At 43.0% G+C, this 22,498-nt stretch overlaps 1 protein-coding gene across 1 annotated transcript in view; it reads right to left on the bottom strand.

Moving 5' to 3' along the window:
- The window catches only part of KCNH4 (potassium voltage-gated channel subfamily H member 4), a 297,438-nt gene that overhangs the window by 16,784 nt on the left and 258,156 nt on the right, over positions 1-22,498 (bottom strand). Inside the window, exon 11 of the mRNA XM_078640671.1 lies at positions 21,522-21,736. Within this exon, the coding sequence (XP_078496797.1) occupies positions 21,522-21,736 (215 nt within the window). The remainder of the gene's footprint in view (positions 1-21,521; positions 21,737-22,498) is intronic.

The raw sequence follows: 22,498 nt of genomic DNA, 5'->3' as shown, positions 1-22,498 counted from the left end.
GATACGGCGCATTCCTGTCCTTTTCCCCTGCGCCGGCATTCAATGGGCTGCCCCGTGCCAATGCAGGTACCTTTGCACCATGGTGCAACGGTGCCTGCGTTGCGGGAATTTTTAATTATGTCGAGGAATGGAAACAAAAAACAATCACTAGAGACTTTTTGCTCTTTCTATGTGTGGTGCATTCTGCAGCACACATAGAAAGAGGAAAAGTGAGGAGAAATAAAGATATTTCTCCTCGGTGTGCCTCCCTTATGTCTTCCCTGGGAGGTGTACGTTTTTGGCGCTGCCTCTCATAAATCTGGGTCAAAAAGCCATGGATGTTGCTGGGAACACCCCAGCAACATCCATGAAACGCACCTTTCACACAGTTTTCTGCATGAAAGAGGCACATTTTTATACGGCCATGAAAAGCCACGTAACTTGGCTTTATGTGGCCTTATAAAAAATCCAGTGGCATACTGCGCCACCGGATCATTCCAGGGGTGCAATAGTGCCGGTAGGGCCTTATAAATGAGGCCCTCTATGTTTAACAAGCTTATTAACAGCCATAAATGTGTATATTGAATGCAAAATTCTTTGAGGTAGTGCTTTGGTTGCATTAATTCCTAAAACGTAAGAGTGGTGAAACAAACAGGGAGAGCTTGCATATTCACCACTGGGAAGATACCCAGTCAAGATGAAAGTTGGCTGAGTACCCTCTTCCCCAAAAACTAGGAGCCCAGACCTGTGATCCACCCCTCTACCTGCATGGGATGCACAGACATGTGAAAAGCCCCTGGCATTGAAGGACTGAGGTGCATTGGCATAGCTTTGTATTGCCCAGTGGCAAAACAGCAAAGGTGCTGCGGCAGCTGTGGGGAAAGGATGTGCACTAGCAGAGTTGTGAGTTTGCCAGAGGTAAAATAAAATGGTTGTTGCTGCTGCATAGAAGGATTGAAGTGAATTTAGGTCCCCAAGCAGAGTGTGTTGTGTTCTGTGATGGAGCTGAACAGTCTCTGTTGCTGTAGTGATAAGATGAGGTGTACTGGTAGAGCTGTGCACACACCAGAAGCACAGGATATGTTATTGTGCTGCTGCAGTGAGTGACTGAGGTGCAGAGGCAGAGTTGCTTATCTTGTGATTAGTGGATCACCAGCCTGGTGTGCTCGTGGAAAGGGTCGGATCCCGATCCTGTTGCTTTACAATTACAGCCAATCACGATCACGCAGAAGTGGAGGACCAAATGAAGTGAAAGGGTTGCCAACATTTTTCATCCAGAAAAATTCAAATTTTGTGTCCAAGAAAGGGAAAATGTTTTCCAAATTCAGGCTGTGCAGTATGTGGATGTATTTTCTAGGTATTTTGGCATTTTAAAACCTATTGATTCAAAGCGAATATCAGTGCCAATGCAAATACACTGGTTATTATAGAAAATGATATTGACATTCAAGAGATACTGCTTAACATGGTATTAACCAACTTGTTGGGATTGTGTCCTTCATTAATGCACTAGAATGCTACTTCTACACCATCCTTTTTTTCTTTTTTTGTTGCAGTTTTTTTATACCACAAACTCACCTCCAAGCATCATGAGCACTTGTTAAATTGCACAAGATCACATGCAATTGTTACTCATGGGGAGTAAAAGTGATTTACTCAGAATCACAGGATGTTGAACTGATGCAGAAATTCAAACCTGGTTCCTTAATTCCAAAGTTGGCAGCTCTGGTCATAACACAATGTCCTTTTTTGCTCCAAGAGTGAAATGGATTGTGAAAAACACAATGCGCTATAACACTCAGCAGAAAATGAACCAGCTTGTTCACACTTACTGTAATAAGAGATGTGTATGATGTATTGTTTATATTCCAATGATATTCTAAAACTTCCCTTCAGTTTCAAGATCACAGTCTAAAACCTTTGAAAATACTTATTTTCATTAAGGAAGAGATGAGATGGTAGAACAACATATTATTAGCTATGCTTCTCAGTGGGAGATACTTTAGGATTCAAGACAGTCGATGAAAAACTCACTGGGTATCTTCCCAATGGTGAATATGCAAGCTCTCCCTGTTTGTTTTACCACTCTAATGTTTTAGGAATTAATGCAAACAAAGCACTACCTCAAAGAATTTTGCATTCAATATACACATTTATGGCTGTTAATAAGCTTGTTAAACATAGAGGGCCTCATTTATAAGGCTCTACCGGCACTATTGCACCCCTGGAATGATGCGTTGGCGCAGTATGCAACTGGCTTTTTTATAAGGCCACATAAAGCCAAGTTACGTGGCTTTTCATGGCCATATAAATATTTGCCTCTTTCATGCAGAAAACTGTGTGAAAGGTGTGTTTCATGGACGTTGCTGGGGTGTTCCCAGCAACATCCATGGCTTTTTGACACTGCCCCAGATTTATGAGAGGCAGCGCCAAAAACGTACACCTCCCCAGGGAAGGCATAAGGGAGGCACACCGAGGAGAAATATCTTTATTTCTCCTCATTTTTCCTCTACAGCACACATAGAAAGAGCAAAAAGTCTCTAGTGATTGTTTTTTGTTTCCCTTCCTGGACATAATTAAAAATCCCCGCAACGCAGGCACCGTTGCACCATGGTGCAAAGGTACCTGCATTGGCACGGGGCAGCCCATTGAATGCCGGCGCAGGGGAAAAGGACAGGAATGCGCCGTATCTCATAGGTATGCAACATTCCTCCCCTTATCTTTGTTGTAGGGCAGCGCAGCAGCAAGGCCTGCAGCGCTGCCCTACGGCAAAAACTGACAAAAGAGGACCTCAAATACTGCATAATTAGCTAACCAGTAGTGGGATGAACTGAACCTACTACTGAAAACTGTAACCCAGTTTATGTACATAACTTAGGCATGTATGGAAATAACAGACCTGGACACAATGCAGACAAGTAATTTTGCCAGAAATAAGAATATATATTTTACAACAAGATCACTTACAAGCAGCATAGAGCAGTCTTATCTTGCTGACAGTTGTTTTACAGTCATGTTGGCTTGCCCTTTTTTAGCCTTTTACCTCTGCCATTCAACACTCTCACTGTCAACGTCACTCAGCACTATCACTCCCATACTGATCCATCACTACTATTGATTCCGCACACAGTCAGGTACAGTGAGCCCACAAGCACAGTGTTGCCGCACACAGAGGTAAATAATTAGAGGGAACATTGCTTGCCAGTCTTCTTGCGTGCCAGCACTTTTCACACTGGGATTTTCATCTTCAGGATCACCCAATCATAGTTAGATCTAAGAAGTTCTCAAGGTGTCTCGCACTTCACATATGTTGTCTATGATATTGTCCCTAGTGTTGGTGGTGGGTCTCTATCAGCTCTTCCTGAGATTTGGACCCATAGAAACAACGGTGTGAGAAGTCCGAACAAGGAAAATTAGATTCCAGCCATACAGGACTCAATGTCTCTGAGTATACCGTTATGATTTTGTGTGCTCGTATGGTGTCCAGGATCTGCTGGGCCAACCTTTTGGGCTAACGGCCTCTTTTCTTCTTATACCAAGTCCAAGATAAATTGCCCTGAAGACTGGACGTCAATTTCTGTATGTGTTGATTTATGACCAGTTCATCAGGTTATTCACAATATCCAGGAATTTAGACTTGCTGAACAAGATTTTGATCTTGGACCGATCACGTCGAGGCCCCGTAGGTAGAGACTTGCATGTTTTGCCCGGGGTAGCGCAGAGTTGCTAGTGATGGTTGCATGGCAGTATTCCTGAGAGGGTGCATGGGATGGCAGTGATTGATGGGACTGCTCTCACCTCTTGTACCAATCACGTTCCAGTCCCCAGCAGACCCCTGACAGCCAACACCAGCAGAATGAAGATTGGCCCCTGGGGCCTTCCTGTCTGCACTGCCATAGCTTCTTCTTAGCTGTAGCAGCTGACCCAATCTGACAGCACAATATAAGCAACATTGCCTCATGTGACAATGACGTATGCGACAATGCAATATATACCAAAACTACACAGAGCAATACTGCAGTAGTAGTCTGCGATGAATTGAGAAGAGATAGTGCAAGAAAAAAAAGGCAACAAAATACAACAGTACATACCAGTGCAAAATTCAACACTGTCCGAAAACGCAGTGATTTGCAGCAATGCATTATTTAAGAAAGCTCTAGACTGGAACAATTTGTAAGCACTTTAAGAGACATGGCAATGCAATAACCCGCGTCAGCACCCTGGCGTGTATGCTAAGATTGGCTCGGTCAGCAGGGATGGGACTGTAATGCCGGGCACTTAAGTGAAAGCCACAGTCAAGGCTTTAACTCTGCTGCCTCAGCATCCCATATTTCCAAAGTGAGTGGGAAGGGGGGTGGCAGAGGGCGGGGAGAAGAGTGGGAAGGGGGAAGTGGGACTGTGACAAGGAGGAGCAGGTGTGGTCATAGGAAAGGCGGGAAGGTGAACAAGAGAGATTGAGGGTACTGCTTGACTTGGGGATGGTGTGAGAGAAAGTGCTGCCTAGACCTCAATGTGGGACTGGGTACCCAGTTCGATGAAGAGGTGGGATTTGGGTTCAGGGGGTGTGATGGGAAAAAGCAGGAACAGCCTTTCTTACACCACCAGAGGTTGCTCCAGGAGTCAATTGCTAGTGCCATTGTCACTGTGTCATGAGAGTAAGGGGTGTAGCCTTGGACAGTATGGCGGAATACATCTAACCTAAAACCATTTAAACTGTTGTTTTTACATGGAGAATTTTGTGAAAAGAGCAAATCTATGACATGGGAGATAATGCCCTGGGGGGATTTTGACCCTACCAGCAGTCTCAGACAGGGCATTATTGCCGCTGCATTTTAGCCTTTCTTGGCGATACTTGCCTACATAATGTGTTGATGTGTAACAATGCATTAGAATGTACCAGTGCTTAACTTGTAAAAAAATAAGTGCCCTTGCGCTGCCAATGATAGAACCAGCACAACTACTAACCATCACACTCCTACAAGCGTGACAATTCCTACTTTTCTAGGTCCCCAAAGCTATAAGAATGGCTGGGGAGACAGGTAGTAGCCATATTTTATACTTATATATATATATATTAAATTAATAAACAACAGTTGTTATGCTCATCTGTAAGTTAGATGGACAGCGCCATGTGGCAGACTATCATAAACACCAGTGTTGACAATTAAGTGCCGGTGCTGAGCACCAGAAATCACCGGCTCAAATTAAATGCTGAATGTAACAAGCATTTGCAATGCATAAGGTCTCGCATTAGGAAAGTTTGAGCTATTGGTATTGTAAATGACACATTTTTTATATATGTGTTGGTTTTGAAAATAGCAAAAATAATAGCTTTGTCATTTACAATGCCAATAGTTATAACTTGTGACACCTATAGCATTTGTAATGCAATATGTGTTGTATTCACGTGACTTAGATGTATTGATATTACAAATAACAATGGCTTTGAATTTTTTTAATAATTAATACTTAAATAAAAGTTTTGTAATTTATAATAGCAATAGCTTAAACTTTTGAAAATAACTTTTGTGAAGAATATGTTCAGTGTATTTTATTGTGACGAAAATCCAAGAACAGAAGTGAAATACTAACCTCTTTTTGTGACATTTGTAATAAAGCTTGAAACATTGAGAGATCATATTTGACCCAGTTGTTGTTGAATGGTTGCACAGATTGATGCTGTGGTGGCGCTGAGTGATGTTGTGGTGGCGACTAGTGATGCTGTGGCATTCAATGATCCTGTGGTAGCGCATAGTGATGTTGTTGTGCCCCTTAGTGATGCTGTGGTGGTGCTGAGTGATGCTGTGGTGATGCAATAGATAGAGTGAGTGGGATAGATAGATAGAGTGAGGGCGATAGATAGAGGGAGGGCGATAGATAGGAGTGAGGGCGATAGATAGATAGAGGGAGGGCGATAGGAGTGAGGGCGATAGATAGCTAGACAGATAGATAGAGTGATGGCGATCAGTATCTAAATAAATAGATAGAATGAGGGCGATAGATAGATAGATAGATAGATAGAGTGAGGGCGATAGATAGATAGAGTGAGGGCGATAGATAGATAGCGTGAGGGCGATAGATAGAGAGAGGGCAATAGATAGAGTGAGGGTGTTAGATAGAGTGAGGGTGTTAGATAGAGTGAGGCCGATAGATAGAGTGAGGGCGATAGATAGATAGTGAGGGCAATAGCAAGATAGATAGAGTGAGGGCAATAGCAAGATAGAGTGAGGGCGATAGATAGAGTGAGGGCGATAGATAGAGTGAGGGCGATAGATAGAGTGAGGCCGATAGATAGAGTGAGGCCGATAGATAGAGTGAGGCCGATAGATAGAGTGAGGGCGATAGATAGAGTGAGGGCGATAGATTGATAGATTGATAGATTGATAGATAGAGTGAGGGCGATAGATTGATAGATTGATAGATTGATAGATAGAGTGAGGGCGATTAGATAGATAGAGTGAGGGCGATAGATAGATAGAGTTAGGGCGATAGATAGAGTGATGGCGATCAGTATCTAAATAAATAGATAGAATGAGGGCGATAGATAGATAGATAGATAGATAGAGTGAGGGCGATAGGTAGATAGATAGAGTGAGGGCGATAGATAGATAGAGTGAGGGCGATAGATAGATAGAGTGAGGGCGATAGGTAGATAGATAGATAGAGTGAGGGCGATAGATAGATAGAGTGAGGGCGATAGATAGATAGAGTGAGGGCGATAGATAGATAGAGTGAGGGCGATAGATAGATAGAGTGAGGGCGATAGGTAGATAGATAGATAGAGTGAGGGCGATAGATAGATAGAGTGAGGGCGATAGATAGATAGAGTGAGGGCGATAGGTAGATAGATAGATAGAGTGAGGGCGATAGATAGATAGAGTGAGGGCGATAGATAGATAGAGTGAGGGCGATAGATAGATAGAGTGAGGGCGATAGATAGATAGAGTGAGGGCGATAGATAGATAGAGTGAGGGCGATAGATAGAGTGAGGGCGATAGAGTGAGGGCGATAGAGTGAAGGCGATTAGATAGATAGAGTGAGGCCGATAGAGTGAGGGCGATAGATAGACAGATAGAGTGAGGGCGATAGATAGATAGACAGATAGAGTGAGGGCGATAGATAGATAGATAGTTGTGTGTGGTTGTGTGTGGTTGTGGTTGTGTGTGCGTGGTTGTGTGTGTGTGGTGTGTGTTATGCTTTGTTTTGCTATGTTTTGTTATGCTATGCTATGTTTTGTTGTGTTTGGTATGCTATGCTATGTTTTGCTAGGCTATGATATGTTTTGTTTTGTTATGCTATGTTTTGTTTTGTTTTGTTATCCTGTGTTTTGTTAAGCTATGCTGTGCTTTGTTATGTTATGCTATGTTTTGTTGTGTTTTGTTAAGCTATGCTATGCTTGGTTAGGCTATGCTATGCTTGGTTAGGCTATGCTCTATGCTTGGTTAGGCTATGCTCTATGCTTGGTTAGGCTATGCTCTATGCTTGGTTAGGCTATGCTCTATGCTTGGTTAGGCTATGCTCTATGCTTGGTTAGGTTATGCTCTATGCTTGGTTAGGTTATGCTCTATGCTTGGTTAGGTTATGCTCTATGCTTGGTTAGGTTATGCTCTATGCTTGGTTAGGTTATGCGCTATGCTTGGTTAGGTTAGGTTATGCGCTATGCTTGGTTAGGTTAGGTTATGCGCTATGCTTGGTTAGGTTAGGTTATGCGCTATGCTTGGTTAGGTTAGGTTATGCGCTATGCGCTATGTTATGCGCTATGCGCTATGTTATGCGCTATGTTATGCGCTATGTTATGCTCTATGTTATGCGCTATGTTATGCGCTATGTTATGCTCTATGTTATGCGCTATGGTATGCGCTATGTTATGCGCTATGCGCTATGTTATGCGCTATGTTATGCACTATGCGCTATGTTATGCGCTATGTTATGCGCTATGCGCTATGTTATGCGCTATGTTATGCGTTATGTTATGCGCTATGTTATGCGCTATGTTATGCGCTATGTTGTGCGCTATGTTGTGCGCTATCTTGTGCGCTATGTTATGCGCTATGTTGTGCGCTATGCGCTATGTTGTGCGCTATGTTATGCGCTATGTTATGCGCTATGCGCTATGTTGTGCGCTATGTTATGCGCTATGTTATGCGCTATGCTATGCGCTATGTTATGCGCTATGTTATATGCTATGCGCTGCGCTATGTTATGCGCTATGTTATGCGCTATGCGCTATGTTATGCGCTATGCGCTGTTATGCGCTATGCTTTGTTATGCGCTATGTTATGCGCTATGTTATGCGCTATGTTATGCGCTATGCTATGCGCTATGTTATGCGCTATGTTATGCGCTATGTTATGCGCTATGCGCTATGTTATGCGCTATGTTATGCGCTATGTTATGCGCTATGCTATGCGCTATGTTATGCGCTATGTTATGCGCTATGTTATGCGCTTTGTTATGCACTTTGTTGTGCGCTATGCGCTATGTTGTGCGCTATGTTGTGCGCTATGTTATGCGCTATGTTATGCGCTATGTTATGCGCTATGTTATGCGCTATGCTATGCGCTATGTTATGCGCTATGTTATGTGCTATGCGCTGCGCTATGTTATGCGCTATCTTATGCACTATGTTATGCGCTATGTTATGCGCTATGCGCTATGTTATGCGCTATGCGCTATGTTATGCGCTATGCGCTATGTTATGCGCTATGTGCTATGTTATGCGCTATGTTATGCGCTAAGTTATGCGCTATGCGCTATGTTATGCGCTATGTTATGCGCTATGTTATGCGCTATGCTATGCGCTATGCTATGCGCTATGTTGTGCGCTATGCGCTATGTTGTGCGCTATGTTATGCGCTATGTTATGCGCTATGTTATGCGCTATGTTATGCGCTATGCGCTATGCTATGCGCTATGTTATGCGCTATGTTATGTGCTATGCGCTGCGCTATGTTATGCGCTATGCGCTATGTTATGCGCTATGCGCTATGTTATGCGCTATGCGCTATGTAATGCGCTATGTTATGCGCTATGTTATGCGCTATGTTATGCGCTATGCGTTATGTTATGCGCTATGGGCTATGTTATGCGCTATGCGCTATGTTATGCGCTTTGTTATGCGCTATGTTATGCGCTATGTTATGCGATATGTTATGCGCTATGTTATGCACTGTGTTATGCGCTATGCTATGCGCTATGCTATGCGCTATGATATGCACTATGTTATGCGCTATGCGCTGCGCTATGTTATGCGCTATGTGCTATGTTATGCGCTATGCTATGCGCTATGTTATGCGCTATGCTATGCGCTATGCGCTATGTTATGCACTATGCGCTATGTTATGCGCTATGCTATGCGCTATGCGCTATGTTATGCGCTATGTTATACGCTATGCGCTATGTTATGCGCTATGCGCTATGTTATGCGCTATGCTATGCGCTATGTTATGCGCTATGCTATGCGCTATGTGCTATGTTATGCGCTATGCTATGCGCTAATGCGCTATGTTATGCGCTATGTTATGCGCTATGCGCTATGTTATGCGCTATGTTATGCGCTATGCGCTATGTTATATGCTATGCTATGCGCTATGTTATGCGCTATGTTCTGCGCTATGTTATGCGCTATGCTATGCGCTATGCGCTATGTTATGCGCTATGCGCTATGTTATGCGCTATGTTATGCGCTATGTTATGCGCTATGTGTTGCGCTATGTGTTGCGCTATGTTATGCGCTATGTTATGCGCTATGTTATGCGCTATGTTGCGCTATGTTATGCTGTGTTTTGCTATCCTATGCTTTGCTGTGTTTTGCTATCCTATGCTTTGCTGTGTTTTGCTATCCTATGCTTTGCTGTGTTTTGCTATCCTATGCTTTGCTGTGTTTTGCTATCCTATGCTTTGCTGTGTTTTGCTATCCTATGCTTTGCTGTGTTTTGTTATGCTATGTTTTGTTGTTTTACTATGATATGCTATGTTTTGCTATGCTATGTTTTGTTTTGCTATCCTATGCTTTGTTTTGCTATGTTTTGTTATGTTCTGCTGTTTTGTTCTGCTGTTTTGTTGTGTTATGTTATGCTATGCTATGCTATGTTTTGTTTTGTTATGCTATTCTATGTTTTGCTATGCTATACTATTCTAGATTTTGCTATGCTATGTTTTGTTTTAAGTTATGTTATGCTATGTTTTGCTATGCTATCCTATGCTTTGTTTTGCTATGTTTTGTTATGTTCTGCTGTTTTGTTCTGCTGTTTTGTTGTATTATGTTATGCTATGCTATGTTTTACTATGCTATGTTTTGTTTTGCTATTCTTTGTTATGTTATGCTATGGTTTGTTTTGTTATGCTATTCTATGTTATGCTATGGTTTGTTTTGTTATGCTATTCTATGTTTTGCTGTGGTATGCTATGTTTTGTTATGTTCTGCTGTTTTGTTATGCTGTTTTTTTTATGCTATGTTTTGTTATGCTATGTTTTGTTATGCTATGTTTTGTTATGCTATGATTTGTTATGCTATGTTTTGTTCTGCTATGGTTTGTTGTGTTATGTTATGCTATGTTTTGTTGTTTTACTATGATATGCTATGTTTTGCTATGCTATGTTTTGTTTTGCTATCCTATGCTTTGCTATGTTTTGTTATGATCTGCTGTTTTGTTCTGCTGTTTTGTTGTGTTATGTTATGCTATGCTATGTTTTGTTTTGTTTTACTATGCTATGATTTGTTTTGGTATCCTTTGTTATGTTATGCTATGGTTTGTTTTGTTTTACTATGCTATGTTTTGTTTTGCTATTCTTTGTTATGTTATGCTATGGTTTGTTTTGTTATGCTATTCTATGTTTTGCTGTGTTATGCTATGTTTTGTTATGCTATGTTTTGTTATGCTATGTTTTGTTATGCTATGATTTGTTATGCTATGTTTTGTTATGCTATGTTTTGTTCTGCTATGTTTTGTTGTGTTATGTTATGCTATGTTTTGTTGTTTTACTATGATATGCTTTATTTTGCTATGCTTTGTTTTGTTATGCTATGGTGTTTTGTTGTGTTTTGTTATGCTATGCTTTGTTGTGTTTTGCTATGCTATGTTTTGTTGTGTTTTGCTATCCTATGCTTTGTTTTGTTATGCTGTGCTTTTGCTATCCTATGCTTTTGTTTGTTATGTTATGCTATGCTATGCTGTGTTTTGTTATGCTATGCTATGTTTTGTTATGCTATGCTGGTAAGGGTAGGTGAGGGTGTGTGTGTGAGTGTGTGTGAGGGTGAGTGAGGGGGGTGAGGGAGGGTGAGGGGGTGTGAGGGTGAGGGGGTGTGAGGGTGAGGGGGTGTGAGGGTGAGGGGGTGTGAGGGTGAGGGTGTGAGTGTGTGAGGGTGAGTGAGGGTGTGTGAGGGTGGGTGAGGGTGTGTGAGGGTATGTGAGGGGTGTGAGGGTGAGAGTGTGTGAGGGTGAGTGTGTGAGGGTGAGTGTGTGAGGGTGAGTGTGTGAGGGTGAGTGTGTGAGGGTGAGAGTGTGTGAGGGTGAGGGGGTGTGAGGGTGAGGGGGTGTGAGGGGTGTGAGGGTGAGGGGTGTGAGGGTGAGGGGTGTGAGGGTGAGGGGTGTGAGGGGTGTGAGGGGGTGTGAGGGTGAGGCAGTGTGAGGGTGAGGGGGTGTGAGGGTGAGGGGGTGAGTGAGGGTGAGGGGGTGTGAAGGTGAGGGGGTGTGAGGGTGTTAGGGTGTGTGAGGGGGTGAGGGGGTGTGAGGGTGAGAGGGTGTGTGAGGGTGAGAGGGTGAGTGAGGGTGAGGGTGAGGGTGTGTGAGGGTGAGGGTGTGTGAGTGAGGGGGTGTGAGGGTGAGGAGGTGTGTGAGGGGTCAGGGGGTGTGAGGGGGTGAGGGCGAGTGAGGGGGGTGAGGGCATGAGGGTGAGTGTCTCCAATGAATGTCGCTGCTTCGCCTTCTTTGAAAATGTTCAGTGCTGCAAATAGAGCATGCCACCCTAATTATCACAGCATGAGGCCCCAAAGTGATAATAATCACAGCATGCAGAGAGGCGCCCCACGCTGCTGGAGCACTCAACTGTGCATTAATTATAGTTGAGTGCTCCAGCAGCCTGAGGCACCTGTTGACATGCTGTGATAAGTGGGTCTCATGCTGTGATAATTGTTGCGGTGCCTGAGGAAGTGGAGACTCCTGCTGGGATAATTGGTCTTGAGGGCCTCAGGAAGTAGAGTTTCATGCTGGGATAATTGGTCTGGCGGTGCTTGCGGTGCCTCTTGTCCAACAAACGTGCACAAGCTGCTCAACCTTGAAGCGCGTTCACAGACCTGGGTCGGCTCGTGCCCAGGTCTGTATCGGGCTCGTTCACAGCTGTTACTCCCTTGACAGGGATGAAGGCGGCTATAAGTCTCGTTGGCGGCAGCGCTTCGCGCTGCAACGCCAGCGAGACCTAAAAATTACGTCTTGTTGAAACACACACACACACACACACACACAGACTAATAACCTCAATGTTCTAATGCATATTGGGTTTGCGGGGAGGGCTTTGCGAGGGGGGCTTTAAGCATTTTCCCAGTCGGTTACCCTTATGTCTGCATTGCTCAAGTGTCTCACAGCTAATGTCCTTTTTCCATTTTTTCAGTTGTTCAGTTTGAGTGGGTCCAAGCTTTATGTTACTGTAACACATCAACCTTCACTGGTTTGAGGCTTTGGGGTTCATCCAGTAGAGCCATCAAGCGGGCCGGCAGCGTGTTTATCTAACCCAGTGATTATCCTCCATGGGACAATTTATCAGGACATTCTACCTTGCTTTAGAATTGAATTTGAAAATTGGTGGAATGTTCCAGTAAGGTAAATTTTATTGCACAGTTAATTAAAACTCACAATTTAAAATACATTGTTAAAAGAAAAAGTGGTTGCTGACGGAAATAAAAGTATAAGTATCAAAAGTTGAGATGATTCACTAGTTCTACTTCTTCTGCATTCAGGCCGTAAGTTCGAAAAATGTCCTAGGACTTGTTTCCGGCTATTGGGCAGGTGTTTCTTTTTGTGCCTCCTTGATTCTCTTTGCCACTGCATCAAGAAATTTTGTTGTTCTGCAGTTTAGTTGGATCTCGCTTGGGTTGAAGCACAGTTTAACTGCCTGTCGGCACGACCTGACCCCCTCCTGGTTCCATTTTACACGTAGTAGTGTTCTCCTTATGTCCATTAAGCTGGGACAAATACATATTATGTGAGTTAGGTCTTCCGGTCCTGCCCCGCAGAGACGGCAGGTTTGATCTTTAAGGTTCCTTTCCCATGGCGCCAGATGAGGGAGGATCGGTAGTACACCTAGTCGGAATTTTAAGAATTTCTCCTTTGTCCTTTGCTTGAAGCCGTGGTCTAAGTATGCTTGTGGTTTGAGGGTTTTATAGTCGTTTAAGACTATCCAGCCATGGGCTCTTTTCGCCAGGGTTTCTTTGTCTTCAAGTAGCGATACTATTTTCGTTGTTTTTGTTACTTGCTTTTTAAAACTTTTGTGATCTACTGAGCTGTTCCAGAGGCCGGTCAGTTCTAGGCTTTCTAGTGATTGCATCAAGTACTCTCAAGCATGTGATCGTTCACGTCTTTGCAGTTCAGTCCAGAGGTGGTTGTTTAGGGTGCCTGGCTCTCCGTTTCTGATCTTGTGCCAACATTTTATAAAGCTGCCCCTTCTTTCCACCGTTTGCTTTTGTATCCCAAATTCGAGACGAATTTGTGCTGGTGAGACGTAATTAGGAAGCTGAAAGAGTGACCTGTAGGTTTTGCCGATCACTTTGTCTAGTGTCTGTGCATCCTTTCCTAGGGTTGATTCGCTCCCGTATGTTAATGTTGGTTGGAGACGAGCTCTCAGTACTTGTAGGAAGGGATCGAGCGTGTGCTCTGGCAGAATCTTCTTAAGGGGTTTCATTGCGAGATAACTCATGGTTCCTTTTTGGTAAAGTGTGTCTAGTTGGGGTTTGAATGACCCTCTGCTGTCCACCAGAACACCCAGGTACTTGTAGCACGTCACTTGGTCCAATTTGTGGCCATCCAAGAACCAGCTGTTCTTCCTGGTCTTATTGTTGTTCACTGCCATGGTTCTTGTTTTTTTCAAGTTTATAGTTAGGCCGTTACGATGTGAAAATGAGCTGGTGGTGTTTATGAGATGTTGAAGGCCTGTTGGGGTGCGGCTTATTAGAACAAGGTCGTATGCATAAAGGAGATTGGTGAGCGTGATGTCCCCCAACCGGGGCGCGTGCGAGTTGGTTTTATCCAATTTCTCTGGGAGGTCTGCCAGGTAAAGGTTGAATAAGGTGGGGGCTAGGACTCACCCTTGTTTTAGGCCATTGTAGGTGTTGATTCGCCTTGAGAGGTGTGTCCCTTTTCCCAGCTTGATCCTGACCCAGGTGTTGGTGTGGAGTAGGATGAGTTGTTTCAAGAGTAGTTCTGGAATCCCCCATTTTTTAAGTTTTTGCCATAGTTTGCCCCGGTCCACATGGTCAAACGCTGAGCTATAGTCAATGAAGCATAGGAACAGTGGGGGTTTTCCTAGTTTTGCCGCATCTGTTAGTAACGACAGAGCCATGATGTTGGTGGTTGTTCCCTGCCCTCTACAGAATCCTGTTTGAGTTGGTGGGATTATGTGCTCTGTCTCCACCCACTGTGTCAGTTCTTCTAGTATTATGCCGGCATAGAACTTTGCCTCTATGTCCAAAAGGGCTATCAGCCGATAGTTGCCTGGGTTGCTCCTGTCTCCTTGCTTATAAATTGGACTTATAATGGAGCCTTTCCAGGATTCCGGGCATGCTTCTAGTTCCAGTATGCTAGTAAAAAGTGGAACTAGTGTGTTGCTCCAGAACTCGGTATCGTGCTTAAATATTGACGGTGGAATCCCATTAGGACCCGGGGCTCCCTCCGTTTTCCCCTTCTTTATTTGAGTTTTTAGCCGGGTCGCGGATACTTTGATGTCATAATCAGTGTTGAGTGTTGGGGTGCTGTTATCCTTTTCTCCCCTTGCCTTTTTTTCGTTGACTAGTGATCTTTTGCCTTCTGCTACGTTACTGAGCCCTTTTTCTACCTTTATTGCTGCTCTGTTCTCTTTGCTGTGGTCTCTTTTTTTTGCTGATGAGGATGTGGTTGTATCTTCGTTTAGTTTGTTAAAATGTTTATGCAGGTAGTCTGCCCAGGCTGGCTCTGCTATGTATGAGCGTATCCCTTGGTGCCCTGGGTGTTGCAAGCTGTGAATTGTTTTCCAAAAGTTGGCGCTGTTCTTTAGTTTGGAATCGTGCTTTATTTTTGCCCATAGTTCGTCGTTCGCTTGCCTTTTGTTTTCCCAAATTGCTTTTTTTAAGCTTACTTTTAGACCATGTAGGGTGTGTTGTAGAGGTTCTTTTATAGGCTTTATTCGTAGTTGTTTTAGGGTGTGCTTTATGTCCCTTTTAAGGCTTTTTATCTCCGGTGTAGATGTCTTTCTTAGTATGTTCATCGGGGGTTTGCCTTTTGATGTCCTTGATTTGGTTGCGTATTTTATCCCGAGGGCCTTGGTGAACCCTTCCCAGGCCTCTATTTCGTTTGCAGCCATGTGGCCTTGCTGTAGTATCACCTGCACGTCGGCGAACAGAACTTCGATGTTATTTTGTTTAAGTCTGATACGTTTGAAGTCTGTTGTGTACTCATTACCTATAGTTGCACTGAGTTCGTTGGGGTTCTCACTAGGGGTTTTTAAAACGATTTCTTGCGGCAGATGGTCGCTTTGTTCACTGGCGCATAGTTGGAATGATCTAATGCTGTCGAAGAAAGAGAGGGTTACAAATGTGTAGTCTAGGTAAGAGGAGGTTGTGGAAGTATGATAGGTCGATGCTGGAGGGGTATCTTCTTTAAACCAGCCGTTCAGTGCCCTCAGGTTTAGTTGCTCTAAATCTTTTAATAATTGCTTTGAGCACTTTGTTTGTTTGATCGCCTGCACTTGTGCTTGCGGTGGGATTCCCCAGGCTCTATTGAGTTCTTGTGCGAGTTCCTCGTCCTCTGTGCTTCCAAGCAGAAAGAGGTTAAAATCTCCTGCCAAGATTAGATCGTCGGCGTCCCCCTCATCCAAGATTCTTGCTGTTTCCCTAACCAGCTCTCTTGCTCCCCTCTGCTTGTGTTTCGGGTGTATATAAGAGTTCATTATTACAAGGTGGTGGTTGTGCTTCATTGGGTTGATTGTAATATCAGCCGCCTGTATCATGTTTGGGGCTATGGTTTTAGTTTTGATTTCCTTCATTGTTCCTATTGTGAGTACTGAGGCAAGGATCGTCAATCCTCCTGAGCTGTGTCCAAACGATGAGGACCTGGTTGCTGGGACAGTTTGCATTGTATATCCTTCCAGGGCTATCTCTTCTGTTTCCCAGGTTTCTTGCAGTAATATTATATCAAATGACCTCAGATATTTTGATGTTTCCTCATCTTCCAATTTGTCAGTCAGTCCGTTGATGTTCCAGATGCATATTCTAAGGGTGGTCATGTTTCCGAGTTCCCGGGGCTTTGCTAGGCACTCTTGTCACTGCTCACCTTTGTTTGTTATTGTACGTAGTATTGTACCTGAGTTCAAGGCTGGTGGTTTTGTTAGTCCCGCTTTCATGTGTAGAGGCCTCCCTAGGTGGTCCGGTGTCTGACTGAGTGCTCCTCTCAATATTGATGTAGCTTTGGGACGTTGTTATGTTGCGCTTGCGATTAAAAATGGTGTTGGGTAGAATGGTCTTCTTCCTGGTTCTAGTTTTATTCCCCACTGTGCAAATTTGTTCAGTTTTCCTAATATGCGATCGACCAGGTCGTTCGATGACCATGTTGTCTTAGTTGCTTCTGATTTATTCTGTGCCAGAGCCGGTTGAAATTCAAGTTCGAGTAGGTCGGTTGAGGAAATGCCCTCCAGGCCTTCAAGTGAGTTGATCAATTTAATTATGTTCCCTCTGTTTAGGACGTCCATTCTGCCCCTGGATTTGTACTCTGGGTGAAATAGTAGTATATCTGTCTTGTTGGATTGAGTAGCACATGGTTCTTTGGCTGCGGTTTGTGCGGGGTCGTTTATCCTGTTGGAAAGTTGGTCACAGTTGTGTTCTATTTTGACTGTTGTTTCCCTTGGTTTGCAGTGAGCCTGATCCTGCTCGGTCACCAGCAAGCTATTGTTTTGTGGTGTGGGGATGTGGCCCCTGAATGTGCTAAGTTCATCAATCTTTTGCTTAGGGCTTATCCACAGTTGGGTCTTATGTGTGTTTATCTCCTCCTTATGCACAGATTGTTCAGTGTTTTTTTCTGATGCTTCCAGTAGTAAAAGAGACCTACAAATTCAGGCTGTGCTACTTTAAGAAAAACACAAAAGTCTTTCTCCAGGACAGTTACATGACTTATTAGGAAATTATGAACTGTTAAGCCCTAAATTAATAGTGTTGATTGATTGCCTTGAGTGTATCTAAACTAATGCGTCTATTTTGTCACCTCATCATTTCTGGGCTGCTATTATGCTGTATAAGCCTCGAAATTAGGACCGAGCAACATAAAGCTCTATAGTTTCACTTAATTAGGAATTCCGGTGGGGCTGTTGGTGGCGGTCCCACTGTCCTCGGACCCTGCAGGACCGCTCGCCGCATTATGATGGCAGTCGGATGGAGGGCAGGTGGAGAGACTGACCGCCACGCATCCGACGGTCTCATGGAGCCCTTCGTACCATTGCAGGGACAGCAATCCCTACAACAGTGGTGGTGCCTGCTCAGGCACCTCCACAGGGATTACAATGTCCCTTTCCGCCAGCCGTTTCATGGTGGTTAACCCACCATCAAAAGGCAGGCTGAAAGTGACTTGGGAGCCCGTAGCAGGCCCCCCCCTAACTCCTGACCCTCCAATATGGTCCAGTGGGCCACCATATCCCTTCACCATGTGGCAGGTACAATGCGATGCCTGCCACATAGTGCAGGGATATGTCGGATGTGTATGTTTTGTACTGCGGCGTGTGCTGCAGCCCGCAGAACACGCGGCAATACAAAGTATACACATTGCGACCGCATTGTAATGTGGACAGCGGGACTGCTGACTACTATTTGGGCAGTCCTGCTCCACCAGGGTGCCGGTTGGACATAAGTCCAACCGGCATCGTATTGAGGCCCTTTGTAGCATGTCAAAGGTGCCAATAATGTAAAAACACCTCTTACTAAAAATAGAAGAGGGACTAGTACGTCCAGGAATACTTTCCTGCATACCCTGCCTTGGTATATACTCAAAACAGACTTTGCAGATAAGCAAAGAAATATAGTCTAAGCACACAATTAATGTAAGTAAAACCACTAATACACTCTAGCCTTAATCCGTGCTTCTAATTAAACCAGAAAAGTATAGTAACTACACATATAGTGTACTAATTGGTAGACCACATTGAAACAGTACAAATGTCACATACAAGGGGCAATAAGCAGACCAATTAACTGCACTGTGTTCCAACATGAAAAAACACATAGAAGTAAACAGGTGACAATATTATGTACAGCCAATAACCGTCAATATGTGTTTATAAATGCACACACATGCGAATCCATGAAAATGGCAAATTCTTTTAAGCCGGCGATAATAGTGTGCTTTGGGGTCGACGGTGTTTCAAACTCTTTAGAAATGTTGAGTTCTCTGCAGGACAATGAGGTAACAGGGACACCTATGTGGGGAACCAATGAATGGTTAATAAAGGAAGGGAATTCCTATTTTTGGTACACTAGAGTAACGGGGATATTACCTTATTAGCGGGTAGTTACGAGGTTGTGATTGGATGAAGGAACCTGTGGGTATGATAGATAAAGGTATTTAGTGCATTGTTGAAGAAGGCGAACAATGGAATGGGCTTGAGTTAACTAAGAACTCATCAGAATGCGTAAGAGTTCCAGTCACACCCAAATTGTGATAGATAAAGCATCTTCTCTGTTCTGACAATTAAATGCATAAATGCATATACATATATATGTATTTATTTTGCAAACTGCAGCCCTGGCCTTGACTAGCTGATGCAGTGGTAATTTTTTTTACTTGAAGCTTGTGGCACAAAAATAAAAGAAGGAAAACGAATAATGGCACCACCTAAACGTGCTGGCAATATGCTCGTGATAAAAATTCAAATAGAAAAATAATAATCACAGCATATGATTTTACTTCTACTTAGAACAGGCATAGAAATCCATTTTAGTATTAATACACCTCTCTGGAAAATATGATTCTGATAGCTGCAAAGAAGAGAATATTGGCTTTGAATAAATGTACCCTGAAGACATAGCTTGAATACACATGACGGACTAAAAATAACAAAGGATAAAGATAGAAAGAAAAAAACACTGGCACAGGTAAAGCACTGGGCAGCCAGACCAGGCCCTGAAGTGCAGTTCTTTTCAGCTGGATGTGCACATATAATTTTTAAAAAGTCATCCCTCACAGTGCAAGAGAGTCAATAGTTGAAGTGGGCTGAGGCATTGTCCAATGCTCTATGCTACGGTAGGTAGAAGCAAAACAGGAATGACAGTTATACAGACCAGTGATGGAGAGAGCTGACCAGAAGCCTCTTGATATATACACATATATATATATATATTCACTGAAAAAACCATAGGTTTCACACATGTTATAGTTAGCTGGGGATTTCACTCATACAAAACCTTTGAAATTCCCCCGTTATAGTTAGTTCAGCTAACTATAACTCGCGCGCCCGCAATGCGCTGCTGATGACGTCACATATTACATCACTCATGACATGGTTAGAGACATCACTCATGACGTCACTGATGACATCTCAAATGCCATCACTGATGACATCATCCAGTGAATGTGTGTCTTTCTGAAAAATAAATATTTTTATATATGTATATCTAAAAGTCGATGGAAGAATAAAAGGGTAAATAAGTGTCTAAATTGATGTTTTTTTGTAAATTTCATTATATAACTGACTTATTAAGTGTATCTTAGTGAATACATGTATTAGCGAGTAATGTTTAAATATGTAAATATCTGTATCAGTGTCTCACTTTGTGTATAAGTGGCTGCATGGGTTGGTGAGTAGTTACACGAGTGTCTATATGGGTTATTAGTTGGTTTTTTGAGTATCAGAATGAGTGTCTGTATGGTTTGGTGGGGGGTATTACTTAGGGCACAGATGCATGAATGACTGACTCACTGTATGTGTTTTGAAGACAGCATGTGTGCAGGACTGTAAGGGTGGATGAATGTGTGTATGGGTGCGTTAGTGAGTGAATGACTGCCTCAATAGTGTCTTTATGAGTAAGTACATATGTTTTAAACTAGTATATGTGAGTATTGATGTATATAAGTAAGGATATATGACAGTGACAGATTGGAAAAGTTCCTGTATAAATAAGTATGTGTTTCTATAACTGATTGTTTAAGAGAGTAAGTATGTGTACGTTTCTGTAAAAGTAAGTGTAGTGGTGTGTGTATAGCTGTATATGCAAATAAATGGATATTTTGATAGTTTATTTGCATGTGTGGGTATGTGTGTGAGTAACTCTATGGATGAGTATCGGTGTGTAACAGGATGTATAGGTGTATGAGTACATATGATGAGTGAGTACATGTATGAGTGACTATATAGAACTGTTGGTGAATGAGTGGATATGTATGTAGATGTTGGAATTACCTAATAGGGTGTTGTAACTGGTATTGGTATCTCCATTTAAAAAAAATATGTAGTTTCTATTTTTGAATGTGTGTATCAAAGGTTATATTAGGGTGAGAGGAGGTCTGCCACTCTTTCACAAGGATGATGTCATCAGTGATGTCATTTGAGATGTCATCAGTGATGTCATGAGTGATGTCACTGACCATGTCATGAGTGATGTAATATGTGACGTCATCAGCAGTGCATTGCGGGCGCGCGAGTTATAGTTAGCTGAACTAACTATAACGGGGGAATTTCAAAGGTTTTGTATGAGTGAAATGCCTAGCTAACTATAACATGTGTGAAACCTATGGTTTTTTCAGTGAATTTCTAAGTTTTTTTTAATGCTAATTCCGAACTATTACGTGCCTGAAACCTATGGTTTTTTCAGTGAATATATATATATATGTGTGTGTGTGTAATATTATAGGGATTTTCTTGATTACATGGTGCCTGGGAGACAGCTCAAGCTGTCTCCAAGCCAGACCTAAACATACAAAGGAAACAAAAATGCACGTATTGGAGAATTAGGAGCCAAAGTAGTCTGATCAAACGTGAGAAATCAGCTATTAAAATGTTGAGAACAGACAGGAAGAGAGTCAAACGTTGAGCAATAGAATCAGAAGAGGCTAGATAAGGGTTGTAAGAGAAGGAGGAAGGGGTTTGGATATTGAAGGAACGTAGCAGACCAAAACCAAAACATGATGTCAAATTTATGATCAAAGCATTAACATTTCTAATGCCCTAGTATATGATAACACTATCGAGTGAAATTATCATATTTCAAAAAATATAGGCAAGAAGAAAAAAAAATAACAGAACACGAAAAAGGTTAATTACAATGATAATAATATTATAACTAATATCGATAAACAAATGTATTAGCTGGTCCTTACTTCAGTCTCGCTGCCTTCGCGGAGGTTGAAGGTGAGATCGCGGTGAATGTCGGCCACAAACTTGCTGGAGTACTCGGGGTAGAGCTCCAGAACCTCAAACATGCCTCGCAGGCTGATGTGCTGTAAGTCGCAGTACGTCAGCGCCTTTACGTCTGCATTGGTTTTAATCACCTGGTCTTTGTTGGGCAGGTCAGCACCTATCAGGTCCCCCTTGCCTGCAAGAATCACAACATATCACACTGATGCCATGAGGTTCCAGGTTAGAAAGTGACAGCGAGCACCTTGCATCACATTCCAAGGGCATGTCCCACCTCCTGCCTATTCACAGCACCAACACCAAATATTTGGGGCTAGGTTGGGTAATATTTCATTCTAACAGCAGAAACAGGTCACCATCGTAATTTTTCACATGATGACATTTCAAAACAGTTAATTTCTCAGAAAATTCTTCTGCCTGAAAAACATCACCTTTACATTTTTATCAGCAAAATAAATCGAAAAAAACCTATTACAGATAGAAGTGATATGGGATAGAAGTGATATGGTCTACCGGCTAAGTTGGTGCACTTGGTCTCCACAGACCAGGGTTCTTAGACTGGAATCAGCACGGGACAGACACATGTATTGGTTCTCAGTGACGTTGCAGGTTTAATGTAATGTAAAATATAACTTATGTAATTTTGTAAAAAACACTACTGTAGGCAGTAGCCACCGCCACAAAACTAAAGTGGGGGGCGGGGTATTAGGGGAATAATCATTTTTTTGAAAAAAGTGCTTGTCCTGCCAGCGATGCTGACGCTGCCAGCCGCTTCAGTGCTTCTCTCCTCCCGGCAGTCACAGGGGCATAAAGCACAGGCTTCCCACCCAATCCAGATGCTGCTCTCATGCTATGCCAAGCATGAGAGGAGCATGGGGATTGGCCTGGGCAGGCTGGTCTGACACTCGCTCAGGCACAGGGAGCCTGCAGCTTATCTCCA

This window comes from Lissotriton helveticus, chromosome 5_1 (assembly GCF_964261635.1).
Source record: "Lissotriton helveticus chromosome 5_1, aLisHel1.1, whole genome shotgun sequence".
Lineage (NCBI taxonomy): Eukaryota > Metazoa > Chordata > Amphibia > Caudata > Salamandridae > Lissotriton > Lissotriton helveticus.
This window is presented reverse-complemented; position numbering and strand designations above follow the sequence as displayed.